Below are 17,510 nucleotides of genomic sequence, written 5' to 3' on the forward strand. Positions count from 1 at the left end.
CAGCACCTCTCCTTTACAGAATCTGAGCTGTAGAGTTACCTTAATCGACTTGTTGGGACACAAAAGAAATCATCCCTGAATTCTTCAGTGTTCTTCTCAGGCTGTAAAAGTAACCAAAACAGTATCAGGCTGGTTAGCAAAGGAAAAACAATTAATAACACACATATGGAGAAATTACATGGCTGTGCATTCTTAAGGACAGTGAAGCACACCAGGAGAGATGGGGAGACTTGACAAGACAGACAGAAAAGAGTGACATTATCCTTACTCCCAGAGTAAAGATGAGATTCTTAGAGCATGTTTACCAATAAACCTAGAACAGGGGGAAAATACCCTCAAACTTAAAAGCTTTAGTCATGCCAGGGAAAACAGTGATTGCTTCTTCAATTAGCAAAAGAGCAGAAGTTTAGAACATGGTCTCTTCCTTAATTATGGAGGGGTGAAGGACTTAGGCAAGCACAGAAGCTTCTCACAGTCTTTTAGGACCCTCACTACTCAGCCCAAAATAATACACTTTATTTAATGGTAATAAACCTTCAAAGGCTTGCAGGGGTGGGGCTTGATTGGCCTCTAGTTCCCATAACAAATGACAAGAGGCCTGTGGGTATGTTGAGAAAAGCCTATTGAACCATTTTTAGAGAGACTAACCTCACAAATTCAACCTCACAAATTTAAGGTAACAAAACTATTGAGAACAATGATCAAATGCACAAATAAAATTGTGGTATTTTTAACATTAAAAAACAGCTAAAGAAAATTATATTCTGATCGTTTTACTGATGTTATTTCTATCAAACTAATTATGATTTACCTAGATTAAGAAACACAACAACATTTGCTTTCAAAATGGAGATTAAGCTATGTAATGCTGATTATGTTTTTTATTTTAAAGAGTGGAATTTACAAAAACACCCGATGATATAATTTTCAAAGGTTTTGATTAAGTAAGATTCAAGTATTAGTCAATTAAGAAAATTAAGAGGACGCACAGTTTTCACACATAATTGAATTGTATACTGAAAGAGTATTTTAAAGAATTTTTAGAGTCTTAACTAGAATGGTGGCCAAAACCCAGTGAAGATAGATCTGAGAGACAGATGTCAAGGAAGACCTGACCACAGGCTGGGCCTCTGCTATAGAAGTTAACATCTTTATGCTGCTTAGTAGGTATGCAGTATTCTTTTCCCTAGGAGAAGGGAGCAGTTCTGGAAAAAATCCAATCAAAACTCATATATAGTCCTAAAGTTCAGATCAGGGTTCCCATTTTAAAAGAGCTGTGTTCCATTGAGATATCACCTTACACCAGTAAGAATGACACATATCAAAAAAAAACAAGCAACAACAAATGTTGGCGAGGCTGTGGTAAAAAAGGAACTCTCCTGCATTGCTGGTGGGGTGCAAACTGGTCCAACCACTATGAAAAGCTAGGTTCCACAGTCTACTAAAAATGGAGCTACCATACTACCCAGCAATTCCACTCCTAGGGATCTACCCAAAGGAAATAAACACATTGATTCAAAAGAACACCTGTATACCTATGATTATTGGAGCGCTATTTACAATAGGTAAAACCTGGAAACAACCCGAATGCCCAAAAATAGATGACTGGATCAAGAAGATGTGGCATATGTACATAATGGAATAGTATTCAGCAATCAAAAAAGATAAACTCATGCCATTCACAGTAATGTGGATGGAACTAGAAGGAATTATGCTCAGTGAAATAAGCCAGAAGGAAAAAGAAAAATATCGGATGGTTTCACTTATAGCAGGAATATAGGGGAACCAAATTAGACATCAGTGTAAAAAAATAATAACAGTACAAAACTCAACAAAGCAAAAACAGACAATTATAAATCAGAGACACATTGCAGGGGAGGAGGCAGGAGAGGGATCAGAGGGAGGGAGGGAGGAGCACAGGGGTCTGAGGTAATGGTACACGGGTGCATTGGGGAACGAAACTCTACACCTGAGCAGGTAGGGGGAAGCAAATATTGTTTAAAAATGAACAATGATGTAAAAAAAATAATATTGAAAAAAAGAGCTGTGTTCTTCTATAATGAACCAAAAAAGCACTGGAGCATGTGGAAGACTAGTGCCCTAACACTGAAACTCATGAAATGAGAGTAAGATCAGCTGGACAAGCTGATGTGTTGAGTCATTAACTGGAGGTTTACAAGTGTGATATCCATAGAAAGGGAAGGTCACAGGTTCCCTGCCCACCCAAGGAAGGTTGGAGCTGAGGAGTGAGGAGAAGCTAGAAAAAAAACTGGGGAAAGGAAGAAAAGAAGAGGACCTGGAGGAGGAACCTGGAGTAAAGAGACATGTGAAAAGGCCACGCTTGCTTCTTAGCCCTGGATTTGTCCAAGGGACTTATGAGGACATGCAAGGGGACACTTGAAACAGGCATGGAGGGGAGACTCTTGGAGAGGGTGACAGTGGCAGCCTTTACTTCGACTTGCATTTTGATTTTGCTCCTTTCCTTCCAGATTTTCCTGGTCCCCTCTTCCCCTTTCTATGGTGGCGCCTTTCCCAGAGGGTGGCCTAGACTTGTCGTAAGCTTTGGGGCCTCAGTGGCTTCACTTTGGGCCAACCCTGTTTGGGCATTTACCCATGAGGATATCGGTAACTGGGTATTTCTCTTTTCTCTCCGTTGCACATTAATTGTATTGAAGTTCTTTTCTATTGAAGATCTTATGCACTAAGAGAATGTTTTGTCTTGATGTGGTGGATGACAGAACCTATTTAGTGCAGGCAGATTTGGGGATCCTGGGGTGCCCCTCATTCTTCCACTAACAGAGTTTATATCCTGCATATTTTCAATCAGTCTGAGTTCAAGGTATGGGTTCAACATGGTGGTAGGAAAATTATGTGGCCATTGCTGAGTTAAAACACTTATTGTCTGGGGAACAAGGCTGATTATCACATGAAGTGGTTACCACCGGATATCTCAAAATATTGTAACCCAGAGCTACCAAGGATGCATAGATGTCAGGTAAGAATCCAATTATCAACAACAAAAAGGCATTTGTATAGTTTTTTCTTGTCTCTTTACTTTGTGGGAAAAAATAATGTACCTGGGTGCATGCCTGCATATTTTTTTTTTTTTGAGTGTGAGGTTAATAGGAAAAAGCTAATGCAGAGCTACAACATGTGAAAATTCTCAGGATCCTTTTAGAACATTATCAACTGAACCTTGGTCTGAATATATTACAAAGAAATGCTATTTCAGTAAAAAATATTTTCTCCTCTGAGAAGTTCATTATGGCAAAATTTGACATTTGAAATTCCATACTATGAAAATAGGGAGCCATAGAGATCAAAGAACTCCCATTATGGACAATAAGCTCATCAGGCAAAATTTTTGTCAATCAGCATGTTCTTCTTGAATTTTCCATTTCAATATTTTCTACAAAGCAACATTCTAAATTCTTAAATCAGCTGTATAAGTTTCTCTTCTATGCTGGGAGAAAGTGCCTAATAGAAGCCAAATGATTTCATTCATTTTTCTTATTGTGCTAAAATGTTTTTTAAATATTTTCTTAGAAGTGTTTTTCTAACATTTTATAGAACATTTTATGTGATACCACCTGCTCTTGTAATTGCATGTCAATTCATGCCTAGGGCAAGGAATCACTCACTCATAAATATGTTGCTATAAAGAATACCATGTTGGGTTGTTAATGAAATGCAAATTTTTTTTTTAAATGTAGGTTGTTTTCCAGTCTCAGTATTATCACTGAGCTTACACACCCAGCCAACATGAGATTCATGCAATTCAGAGCCAAAGACTGTTATTCTCTTGCTCTTTCAAAACTGGAAAAGGTAAGACTCCACATTATTAAATAAACTGGATTTGACTGTGTTGGTAAAAAGAATAACTAGAAATGTCTCTGTATAGAAGGAAAACCATAAGATATCAAACATAAAAAATAAAAATGCTTTTTGAACTATTTTTGTGCTAAAATCTTGTAATTTAAAAAATGTGCATTGAGAGATTTGATTTAAATCCATGATAGATTTACCACTAATCATTAATTGATGACATGTTTTATGAAGGAATTGTGTGGCCATTTAAAATATAAATTATATCTATAATATCACAAATGATTTGCTGTGTCAAGAAAGTTATAAGGTTTTGTAGTTTTCAAACTTCTTAAGACATTAGAAAAGTTGTAAATTTTGTTGAAAGTGAGTTTCCCAAATGTCACCAACATAACCTCAGGCAAAGCCAAGTTATTGCTTACTTAGGTAAGAGATACTGTCAATTTAAGACAGTTTTGGCAATGCCTCAGAGTAAGGAGGTAGGGGTGGCGAGGTCACATTTTATTAAGAATTGGAATTTCATTTAATGTGGGTCTTTAAAAGGGAGAACTTGATTAGGATTGAAAAAGGATCTGGATAATTCTAACAGTGGGATTGCGGTCATGTAATGTGAACAAATGGTTTGTGTCCAGGCTGAGGGTAGGGATAAATGAATTCAGTGTTTGCTTGCTACTAGTATACTGGGAGAATTTGATGTAAGATTGAGAGAGACTCAGTCTTATACATCTAAAAATATGTTAATAGGCCATTTTTTTTTGTTCATAATAATATGAGAGATAAAGATAAGTTGCCTTACACTTTTTATCAGTTTTTTCTTTCCTTGCTTTTATTTTGGTTACTTATGCCAGATACAGTCCTGGTCCCTGAGAAATTTATTGTTGAGTGAAGTCATTTCTGCATTCCTTTTGATTTCCATCTTCAAAATGTGTCACATACATTATACTAGTTGATCCTTTCTACTGCTCATTTATACACATGTTTAAGTATTGCTGTGCCCTACTTCCAGTTGAGGAAACTAGTATAAGACAAGTTGTATAGTTTTTTCAAGAATATATAGCTATTAAGTCAATTCAGAAAGAGAAACTTAGTTATAATGCCAGGGCAGTTAAGTTCCATGATGCCACACCTCTTTAATAATATAGAAAGGGTGACAAGCATTGTTAAATCGACCTAGCATACACAAGCAAACCCAATAACTAGCAATCAGCTAGAATAAGTGTTGGCATGATGTAGTTGGTGTGCTTCATGACAAGTGGTGTAAAATCCCCCAGCAATAAAGAAGATAGGTTCTGGAGTCAAGTTGGTCCATTTCTCTACTTCTAGGAATGAAACTTAGATAAATTACTTAGACATTCATAGCCTTAGGATACTTATATAGAAAATAGTAGTAACACCTAAATAATAGGGTCATTGCAATGATAACAGCATATGGTCTAAGTAAGACATTTAGTCCAATTTTGGCATACAATCAGTAATTAAATAAATGGTACTAAAAGCATAATTATACATTATTATTAGTAACATTTCAATTAATTAATATTCCATTGTGTGTATTCAATTTTATCCCAAGTCAATTGATGTAGCAAGGTCATCATTATGGAAGATACTTTCAGGATTAATGAGTATGTCTGTTGCATTAGGGAGAGAGAAGAACAAAAGGAGGTTTTGATTTTTGTTAAGGAATTATTAAAAATAAATCCTTTACCAACTTAGAAATCCTCTCCACTAATGTAGATTTTTTTAAATAAGTATTAAGTCAGACTGTGATGTCTATATTAGTCCACTTAAGAGAGTGTAAAGACAGAACTATATCTCACATTTTTTATATAGGCAGGCAGAGAATAGCACTTACACACGTTAAATATCTTTATCCAAAGGAAAAATAAGTATTGTTGCATTTTTGCAACAATCAATAAGTTAGAACTTGAGCACACCACCTAGGTTAAAGTCCCAGAGAGACAGGATGCCATCCTGCTTTCTGCCCAAAAAGAGAACAGCAGATACTTCACTTACAGTCCTCAGAAGGAACCAATCCTCCTGACCCCTGATATTAGACTTCTACATTTCTGTTCTTTAAGCCACTCACTTTAAACTGAGTCAAGGGGCTCACAGCCATATGTGCAGAATGCCAATTTTATGACACCAGAATTTTGCAAGAGGACAGTTTATTAGTTGACTGATAAGAAAAGCATAGTTAAAAGTCAAATCTGTCTTTGCCACAGAAGAAAGGAAAGGAGTTTGTTTTAGTTTCTGGGAGGCACATTTAGGAAGAGTGGATTCAAATTTTGTTGACTAAGAAGTTATCTATGGACAGAGGAATATAGAAGTGGCTAGAGTCCATTGGATAGTTACAAATTAACCAATATAAGGAGAGATCTTTTGCAAATGACTGAATTTTCATGGTGAATCCATTCCATTCCTTTCTTCTGAATGTCCTCTGGGGGTTTCCTTTTCCAACCTTTTTAATTCCTTGTTAGCAATCTCATGATTCTGAGAGTGAAAACTGAGGTCAATTCTATCTCTACATGCAGGCTTGTATGTCTCATAGTAGGTCATGAAGCCCTGTTGCTTTTGTGAAAACTCAAAACAAGCTCAAAAGATAGGTAAATATGTCCACTGTTTCTGCTTACAGCAGATTGGCCATGATATTGATTGGTATGGAAATATAGCTAGCTTACTATTTGAAGTGATTGTTGGGTTTCTGTATTTGTATTCTGCATATAAGAAAAAATTTAAGCTTAGTAAACTGATCTTTATTTCTAATATTTAAGTGAATGCCCAGTAATATTTTCTAGTTATCGTTGATGGGGGAAAAGATGGGTTTTTATTCTTCCAACATAACTATGAATATCATATTTTATTTGTCCTACAATTAGGTGCACCTGCACTTTCACACATGGGACCTTTACCTTTAGAAACACAATCAAGGTTTAAAATCAGAAAAACACATCAGCTTCAAAGTGCTGAGCACACTTTTCTACCAGTTAGTAGTTGTCATTCAAACTCAGAGATAGAATCTATAACAATGAGTAGAGAACTTTGAATGGTTTTGCCCTGGAGACTTCACATATATGAGGATTACATTTTGATGTTTGTCTGGTAATAGACCTTCTATTCTGATAGGTGGTTTCTATCAGTAACAGGAGTGATACTGTTCTCTGTGAAAGGGCATTCACTGAAGAATATCGCCACAGTAGCTTCCAGGAGGTAAAGAAAAGAACTAAACACACAGAAGTTTCACTGGTCCTATAATAATGATATAAACAATAATTGTGAAAACCCCTCTCAGCTCTTGTGAAGAGGAAAATCCTTAAATATTTGTTTAAATTTGCTGTCTTCTGGAATCCCTTTGCCATTGTTTTGTGTAAATTTGTCTCTTACCTCAAGTTCTTCCTTCTTCACTATTATTCATGTCACTTAAGAACTACATACTACTTACAGTCTCTGCAATGTTTGCATCCTGCATCTTGGTTATTCTAGTTTGACAATATCTAAACATTTTTTAAGCTTATGGAAACTTTTTCAATTATAATTGAAATCTAAAGCCTTTTCAGACTACATTGCTAATTTCTCTCAAAAATTTGATAAATTTCTTGGGGAATTATTTGAAAAAAAATTTGATAAATTTCAATAGGTTAACATGCTTCCCTTCAAACTGTCACCAGAAGTATACTTAAAGTTCTTTCTTAAATATAATACTTAAGTTCCTTATTTCTTTGCTTCCTCAATCCATGCATTTCTCTGTTATTTTCATGGAAGTACCTTGAAATTATTGTGACAAGAAAATTTGGTTGGACTTTGTTTTTTCATGTTTTGTTCAGTTTTATGACATGTTCTGTTGGCATCAGGAAACAGATTCTTTTTAAATCTGAAGGCTTTTAGTCTTTGAACTTTCTACTTCCTGCAAATTCTATTGAAACTAATTCTTACCTGAGTAGCTATCTTTTAATATCCAACAAAATGCAGCAGGTAACAGTATACCCAACCAATATTAAACATTGAAGATTTTTTGGACCAGATCTGGCAATGGCACAAGACATTAATTCTTTAGCCTTGGTTGATCTTACTCATATGACTACGCCTAACTTCAGAAATGGTGTTCAGTCATGTGCCTAGGAAGAACAGGGTGTTGGCTTTTGTGGACAGTTAAGATTCCCTGACACATGTAGTAAATGACACATTCTTCAAATTTGAAAGTCTAGCAAAATATGTCCTGAACATCTGATCTAGCATTTTCATTGGCCCTATCCTTTGTGTTGTCCATTTTTGTTGCTGTTTTATTTTGTCTTATATAATCCTTCTTGAATGTTCCCATCACTGTCACTGTTTTCCTTCAAAACACCGTATGTTTACTTTTTGGTCCAGTTGGCCATTGACACTCCTAATGAAATAATATAGCAGTCAACAGAAACACAGCAGAAAAGCTGACCAGAGATGGAGAGTAGATAACAGGTAACAACAAAAGGGAACAGAGGAAACAATAAAAAAAAAAATCACATCTCATTTCAACTCCCTCTAAGAACTTATTTTGTTACTCTTGTTTTGATGTGTCTCATTTTAAAAAATCTTCTCATTCATGCTTTTGGCACAATTTGCTTCAAGAACACTTCCTTTCAATTTCCTTTGAACTATCACCACTCTCCAATGATGATCATGATTACACTTTAGCAATCATATGGTAATTACACACTGATGTAAGAAGCAAAGTAATGAAAATGTGAGATGAACAGTATGGTATAATAAGTAAGTAAATATATTTAGTCTTTTCCCTAGTCTTTGTCCTGACACAGAACTTCAAATACCCTTCGAATTTCTTGAGTTACAGGAATAGCTGTTCTAACAAGCAACTAATGGAGGAGACTGATCCTTAACAGGTTCAGGATGAAGCTGCTTTCGTCATCAGAGAAAGTATTTACATGATTTGAGGAGTAGAGAGGACAGGGTATTGAGTTTAATCATATACTTAATGATTTATTTGATCATACTTACCTATCCATACATATCTACCTAACAAGGTTTGAGAGCTTCCTTATTGGCAGAAATACTGAAGGACCAGGAATATTGCACACCGTGATCCCTGGGGCCAGGGCCCATACTCTGGAGCCTCCAGACCTGCCTTAGGCCTTTCATGTGCTAAACACTTGTATCCTTATAAGTAAATGACAATTACTAAGTGTAATACTTTAGTGAGTTCCATGATAATTCTAGCAAATTATCAGACCTGAGGGGGTTCTAGGAAACCCCAAATTTGTAACTGGGTGGACAGAAGTGCTATTGGCTTAGGGGCACCAGGGACTTAACCTGGTGTCTGCAATGGGAGCAGTCTGAATTTGGTGTGCCAGGGGAATTAATACCTATTTGTGACTTAATCTTAAAAACCTTTCTATATGACAGAAATTGTAGAAGAGTTCCTTGAAAGTGTCTATCCTTAATGCCATCATTATATATAACTTAAACCAACTAGGCACACGGCTGATGCCATAATCTCCAAACCACCCAGACCAATCATTTAAGGAGTATGTTAGAAGATTTATGGGCTTGATATCTAGGCTAATAAATTAGAAAATGTATTATGATGTAATGTTCATAGATCAAAACTGGGGTAACACTTAACTGCCCTTTCTTTACTGGCACGCTAGTCCTCAAGTGAGGCTATTTTTTAGTCTGGAAAGCCTTTTCAACCTGAAAAGGCATGGTGAATATGGTGGAATAACTTCTTTTCTTTGAGAATCGCCAAAATTACTGCTTTTGAAATAGGATTTTATTCTCATTGTCTCAAAAGGTGAGAGCTGATCATTTTTCAATTTGCTTAACTGTATCTTTCTCCTAATAAAGGAAAGTTGGCAACAAAATAAACCAGCATTTTTGAGGTTGTCATTTAAGTACAATGTGAACTTCATGATTAAAAATTCCTTTTAGGGGATGGTAAATTGAGTAAAAGGACAATTGTATGGTGAAGGATGAAACTGTACTTTAGTGAGGAACATAATGTATTATGTACACATGTGAACTTACAGTGATGCACAGCTTAAATCTACAAAGTTATAATGCAATATCATTTCAAGAAAATTGAAAAAAGTCCCATCTAATCTTAAACAAATATGTTCTGTCATGCCTTTGTTTATTAAGGGGAGATAGTGACAACATGATTTTTAAAAAAGAAAACCCCAAACGCCATAATACACAAATGCACACAGTTTTGTTGTTGTTGCTGTTGCCATTTAAGGAAACTTAGCTGGAGACTGGTGTGACTGGCACAACTTGAAAAACAACTGGAGAAATGAAAACTCACATGACTAGAAGCTAAAAACCCTGGATGTGATGGTTCCTACCTGCCTTTTATTTCCTCCTCATGTAGAAAAATGTTCAAAAACAGATCTCTTAGGTGTTATGTTAAGTTACATGACTTTAGGTTTTCTTTTTACTTTAATTAAATGACTTTGATGTGTTTGTTCATTTTATTATATCACCTTAATGCCTATTGAGGAATATGTGTGAAGAGTAATAAAGTGTTTAATGTATGAAAGAATTGACCTGTCTTAACTATTGAGTATTTTAGTTAAGAAAACATGGTCATTAATACTAAAGGAACATATTACAAATTTAATGGTAAAGTGAAATAATGACACACACATTCATAAATTAAGAAACATATACTGCCTGCTCTGCTCCCCGCTCTGGCTCTGGTGAATTCTCTCACCCTCCCGCGCTTCTGACTGTACCCAGTGCATGTATAAACAAAAAAACAAACAAATAAATAAATAATAAAACATGCCTCAATAAAATAAATAAATAAATAATTAAAAAAAAAAAAAGAAACATATAATGAAAATAACCTTTGTCACATATGTCAGGAAAATACAGCTAAAAAGATAATTTCAAAATATAGAATGCTCATAAATGTTCTCTCTCAAATTTCTGAACAGAAAGAACGAGAGAGGGGCTCCAATTTGGCCTTCATGTTCCGACTGCCTTTTGCTGCTGGGCGGGTGTTTAGCATCAGCATGTTGGACACACTTCTATATCAGGTGTGCAGTACTTGATTTTGTAAGTTGTTTATATTGCATCTGGGTGTTATTTAATAAATGTTTTGTTTAGTGTTTCTTATGGACTTGTTAATTTGAGGTACCTTTAAAAGTAATTCAGTATTTTAATTCATACGTTTAATGACTTAAATATGCCTACAATATGTTTTGTAAGGAAAACATTATTTTTCAGGTAATCTGTGACACAGATTTTAAACATTCAGTTTCCTCCAATGTTATCTGTGACATTTCAGTACATTTTGCACATTACTCTAGGATATTACTGGACTTAATACAAGCTTAAAAAAACAGCAAAACAAAATAATTCATAATTATGAATTTTTTTCAAGTTTGAAAAAAAGATACCAAAATTGATGTCAGTAAATTTATTAACCAATGATGTCTTAAGAATCTGCTAATTATTGCATACTTTTAAAAATATGTAAAACAGATTTTGCAACAAAAATCTGTGCCCAACAAAGTGCCTAAGTTAACACTGTCAATTTATCCTAACTGAGAAGTTCATGGATGTTATTTCACACAAATATATTTCAATCTTCAAACAGATAAAAAGCCAAAAACCTCTGAGGGAGACAGACTGGAAAGAAATAAACTGCCAAAAACTGAATGGCCATAAAATATCTATCATTGATTAGAGTAATCAGATAATTTCTAAAGATTACCACCAATGCCAAAAATATTTACAGAACTTTAATTTGATGACTTTAAAGCATATTGCTGTGCCTTTACCCTTTCAGATTCCATATTTTGTGTACCCTCTTTTACCTTGCTTGACTTAATGAACTAATCCAAAGAGTGTTAAAACTTTTCTACTGGCCTTTGGGCTAATTATGCTCAAGAGTATGCCTCCAGCAATGTCATGAACATCTGTGTTTGCCAAATGAGCAGGAACAAACACGGGGGAGAATAAACACTGCAGCTCCCACTGAAATATCCAGACACATTCACTGGTCACAAAGTCCTTTCCTGCTGGGGGAAGGACTTACCTCACACCCTTCCCCACACACATGTACTTCCAGTCTCTTAATGGAGGATGGAACAGAAGTCTTGCTTGAAGAGCAATGTTGAAACTGATCAATGTACATCACTAGCAGTCAAATACTTGATATCATTGCACCAGTATATTTCAGATTTTTATTCTAAACAGTATACTATACTTTATCCAATACTATTTGTATACTATAGTCATAATTCTATAGCTTAAATATATTCATGAGGAATATTAATATATAAGCTAATTGGAAGGTAAAGCATTCTGTAGGAATGGAAACTACTTTTTTTTTTACTTTTTTTGCTTTTTCCATTACATTTTTTGGCAGTACTTATTTCTTCCTCTTCATTTTTGCCTATGTTTTTGTTATAAACAAAGATGTAGGAAATAATGTTTTCTGGAGTTACTACAGGAAGAATAGTTTCCAAAGTAGCCATCATTTAGGTTCCTTTCCCCATCATCACCTGAGATACTTTCCAGTCCATTTTTCAGATAAAGAAATGCTCATTTATGTGTTAGAAAATACTAGAAATGTAAAACATTATATATGCATGTGTATATATATATATATATTAAAATTATATAATGAGCATTCTTTTATTCATAAATATACTAAATATCAGCTAATAGATGATTAATGATTTAAGTCTGTCCTCATATATATTTAAGAATGATTATAATTATTATTAAACTAGCATTGCATAGAGATTGACTATTAATATAATGCTATCCTAGTAATCAATTCATTTGCTTCCCAAAGAAAACTGTGATACAGACATTATTATCAACCACAGTCTACAGATGAGGTCACAATTTTCACATAAAACAGATCACCCAGGGCCTCCCTGGTGGTGCAAGGGCTTACGCACTGCGCTATGAAGCAATCCACAGCCTCTGCAGCATGAGTTCGATCCCTGGCCTGCCAGGGAGCTGCCCACATGGTGAAGACCTCTCCTGTCTCTCCTGCTGCTCCCCTCAGCAGTATATTTCAGTCAATCTGCCTGTTTTGTTTCCCACTCTGTCTTTGGTGAATCCTCTCACCCCCTGCATCTCTGGCCTGTACCCCCTCTCTTGTATGCATAAATAAATAAATCTTTAAAAAAAAGACAAATTATACAATGATCCATGTGAATGCTCATCTTCAGGCCATAATACCTCATAAGATGACTCCCACCCCTATCCCTGTGGTGTTGTCCCCGCATTTATATAATGGTTTAATTTCTTATGGGATTTTTGCTTTTTAACTTATTACAAGGTTCTTTTTCTTTGTTATATCTTCTCCATAGACACTTTTTGCTTTCCCACTGGAAACACAGCTTACTCATATTTTTTAATAATTTCTATTCTCATCTTTGTAAGGTTTGAAAACCAAATTATTAAACAAATAGGAACCCTCTAAAATAAAATTAAATAGACACTAAATGAAACTGAATAAAGATTCTTCTATGATTAAATTGTCCGAGATTTAAAACGTAGATTATGTGATATCAGGTGGAGTTGTCTACATCTTTTTGTCACACTCCTACTTTTTTGTCTATGCCCTGATGAAGTTACCAGGCAGGTGTTTTCAGGACAAGGAATTTATTAGTGACAAACACTAAATGAGCTGCGTTGCCGTATCTGGCTTTAAAATAATTTAAAACAGTTCTCTGCCAAATCTTCGTTTTTCCCTTCCATGAGTACTTTCCACTATTCATCATGAAAAATAATAGTTTTTTAAGTGTCTGAAATTTTGTTGTAAAACTCTTCCTTTTTTAGTACACACTGAACTACAAATGAAGTTGAGAGATGTTCTCTTTTTTTAATCATTTAATTAATTTTATTTTATATAATTCTTACATCATTTTTCATTTTTGCACAATGTATGCATTTTTATTTTGGTTATATTCCCCCAGACAATTGCACCCCCCCTTATTTTGACCCTAGTCCTTCCTCTCCCCTTCCTAAAGGCATGTCACAACTCATTCCCCCCCCCCCAGTGTTCCCATATTAACTTCTACATTGATACATCTTGAAATTTAAAATGAGATTTCTTTGGTCTGAAATGAGGATTGGGTGTGTTTTCTTCTGTTCTTCTTTAGATGGGAGGGTTTTGCTTTCTGAACCTAGCTGTTTGTGAGCTCAAGTAGCAATTAACAAGTATAGTAGATTTATATGAAAGATATTTTAAAAGTCTTTCCTATGCAAAACAAATATTGGTTAAGTTTTTAACTCTTTAACACTTGAAGATCAAATTCAAGGAAGTCATTTCATAAAATTTATCAAATAATGTAACAATTGCCACGGTGAAATTTCCTTGCATCAGATGAAATTGTTTTCACTCAGAATTTAAAAATTATAAGAAATTAGAAACATTGTTAACTATTGAGTAATGGTTATGATACATAACAAAATATATCTAATTTGTTAGCACACAAGTAGTTGGATAAAATTTATTAATAAACTATTACTTCATTCACATTTTATTAACTTCAAATATTAGAAATTTATTTCACTAGCATAGAGATTAAACCCCCAAAATAAAATATTACATTGCAAACTTTAGTTCATGCATTGGTTTTTTGATTCTCTATTTTATTTTAGCTCATAGCTCTTATCACATCTAATAATATGCATAAAATATAAACCTATCAATGGGGGTGGAGTCTGAGGACTTATCACCATCACTACCTGCATTACATTCCCGGCCAAGGAGCTAACTCACATATGGTGCAACAGACCTCTCCTCTCTCGCCTGCTGCTCCCCTTAACAGTGTATTTTAGTGAATCTGCCTGTTCTGCTTCCCACTCTGTCTCTGGTGAATCCTTTCATGCCCCTCACCAATTCTTTTTATTCCTTTACACATAAATAAACAAACAAACAAACAAATAAATAAATAAATAAATATTTAAAAATGTAAGCATATCAGATATTCTAGAGAGTAATTATTTTCTATATATCACTATAGACAGGTTAACTATGCTTGAGTATTAGAAATGAAAAGATAGATTTTCATTTCTCTTTTAAAATATGAGAAATGTCCCAGTTCAATATTCTACAATACATTTTATATTTTAATAAGAGTAGAAGGTCCTTTTATTATTCTTTTCTTTTAAAAAAATTATTTTCTTTTTCATAAAGTCTTAATGATGTATTAGGAGAAGTAATCTATGATTATCACTACCATATGGAATGTTTACCTAAAATGTTTACCTCCCTGGCTATTGTACTCATAATAAATACATATTTTGTTTGTATTGCAGTGCTTTGTGAAGGATTACATGATTTCTATCACCAGACTTCTCTTGGGTTTAGACACTACACCAGGATCAGGGTTTCTTTGTTCTGTAAGTTAAACTCTGGAATGGAAGATTGTCCCCTGATGGACTCTTAGGATATCTGTCTCTAATGTACTTTAGTTAACTCTTTTGGGTCATATATATCTAATGTGTATGTGTATATGTGTGGGTGGATGGGTGGGTGCACACGTACATGTGTGTACTGATCCAAGAATAGCATCATCATTTTTTCCTTTAATATTTTTAGGGAAAACATACTATGTTAAGTGAATAATCATGATAAAAAAGTCACTCCACACAAAAATCAATTTCTTTTTTAAACCTGGCATTTTGAGACTGATAGTTTCTGATATAGGATGCCATAATGCAAAAAAAAAAAAAAAAAAAAAGTGATCTGGGCCTCCCTGGTGGCACAGGCAACTGAGCACAGCGCTGTGAAGCTGTCAGCAGCCTCTGCAGTGCCAGTTCGATCCCCGCCGCCTCCGAGCAACCCACATTGCACGGCAGACCTCTCCTGTCTCGCCCGCTGCTCCCTTCAGCAGTGTATTTTGGTCTGTCTGCCTGTTCTGCTCGCCACTCTGTCTCTGGTGAATCCTCTCACCCTCCCATGCATCTGGCCTGTACCCTAGCTCTTGTATAAATAAAATAAATCTTTTTTTAAAAAAGTGATCATGTAATTTAATCCCTTTGTTTTATATATGATCATACTATGTCCAGATGTATTTTTTGAAATGACTGGCTAACAATTCAAACTTGTAATTAGCAAAAAGAGACTAGAATTTATGCCTCCTGTTTTTAGCCCTGTGCCTTTTGCTCCACTTTCTCAGTATTGGTGTAATTAGCACTTTTGATGGGGCAGTTTTTGTTTTGCTGGAGGGTCCTATGTACTTTAAGATACTTACTTTGGCTTACCCTGTCCACTGAATTTGGTAGCAGCCTTTAGTTGCTGGAACATTCAAAAAAGTCTCCACATTTTCCAAATCTCCCAGTCAGTTACCAATAACTCTTGCCTATGGATATTGAACTAAGACAATACTATGTTGCCAAAAATTATGCAGTTTTTTTTTTTTTAAATTTGGGTGAATCCCAAGGATATGCCTGAGGTTGAATGCAAGCCCTTATAAAATGCAACTTTGAGATTTTAAATTATTAATGAATTCTGCCTTCAAGTAGAAGAAAATAATCATTGGGTTTTTACTTCTTAAGACATGTAGATAATTCTCATACTTGTTATAGATGAAAATCACCGAGGATGACCTATGGATCAGAACTTATGCCAGACTTTATCAGAAGTTGTGTTCTTCTACTGGAGATGTGCCCATTGGAATCTACAGAACTGAATCTCAGAAACTTGCTACATCTGAGGTTTGGAAATATCAAGATATTCATATTTTAGTGTTTAATATGCTTGAAGACTGCCATTCCTAATCTTGGAAGCTGATTTCTGGAAAATGCCATAAAAAGTTAATAACTATACATAATGTTCATTCAGAACATGTCCATTCAGTAATGTCCAAAACAGTACATAATGTCCATTCTCAGAAGTAAAAATCTATCAGCTGTTTGTTTTAGGAAACTATGACTGTGTTTAATAAAATATTGCTGCCTAATGTATTGTTCTAATTTGTAGACTTTGGCTCTGAATGCCTTTGTAGATCTAACATTTTTCATTTCTAGAGGATTGTTGGGAAACAAGCTAATTCTAAGTAATCCTCTCACACAGAAGAGGCGTTCAGGACAAGCAATCTAACTTTCTAATAAACTCCTTAACTTGTTATATATTAACATTTGGAAGAAAGCAAAACAAAGAAAAATTAATAAGCACTGAAACTCATTTTTCTAAAACTCTAGATTAAATAGTACTCTGCAGGCAGGAGATGAAACCCAGCAAAATTGCCAGACTTTTCCAGAGATAGTTCACTAATTTTGAAAAACTAGAGTTCATTAATATGAAACAGAATTCCTGATGGCTGCAATTCTTGATAGTACCACATTTTGATCTACTCATGTTACATGGTTTTAAATAGTTTTTATATCCTTTAGTAAAACAGCATCTTTTAAATTAGATTCCTTTGTGAAATAAAATTTTTGCAGAAATGCATGACCCTATCAGCATCTAACAAAGTTATTTCATATAAATTATGTCTTATATTCTTGAAATATTTTTTCTTCACAAACTTAAATGTATTAGAAATTTTTGTTATTTTGTTTAGCCATTCATTTTATTTTCGTACGCAAAGAAGAAAATTTCTTATCAGCTGTGAGACTCAGATCAATTTTTATATGAATTTTAGTAGTCCATATAATTGGTAAACCAGTGTGTGATAAAATCACTCAATCCATGTAACAAAACAAAAATCTGCCAAGGC

General features: G+C 34.6%; 1 protein-coding gene across 3 annotated transcripts in view; it reads left to right on the top strand.

The window, feature by feature from the left end:
* Positions 1-17,510, top strand: part of KCNT2 (potassium sodium-activated channel subfamily T member 2) — a 304,909-nt gene that overhangs the window by 263,989 nt on the left and 23,410 nt on the right. For 2 of the 3 annotated variants that reach the window (XM_037496318.1, XM_054690179.1), the window contains exons 21-24: positions 3,714-3,825; positions 10,752-10,853; positions 15,106-15,189; positions 16,378-16,506. In XM_037496318.1, coding sequence (XP_037352215.1) covers positions 3,714-3,825; positions 10,752-10,853; positions 15,106-15,189; positions 16,378-16,506 — 427 coding nt within the window. The remainder of the gene's footprint in view (positions 1-3,713; positions 3,826-10,751; positions 10,854-15,105; positions 15,190-16,377; positions 16,507-17,510) is intronic. The other variant, XM_054690180.1, reaches the window with a different exon arrangement.

This window comes from Talpa occidentalis, unplaced genomic scaffold, assembly GCF_014898055.3.
Source record: "Talpa occidentalis isolate TD23 unplaced genomic scaffold, MPIMG_talOcc4v2.1 talOcc4.8, whole genome shotgun sequence".
Taxonomy (NCBI): domain Eukaryota; kingdom Metazoa; phylum Chordata; class Mammalia; order Eulipotyphla; family Talpidae; genus Talpa; species Talpa occidentalis.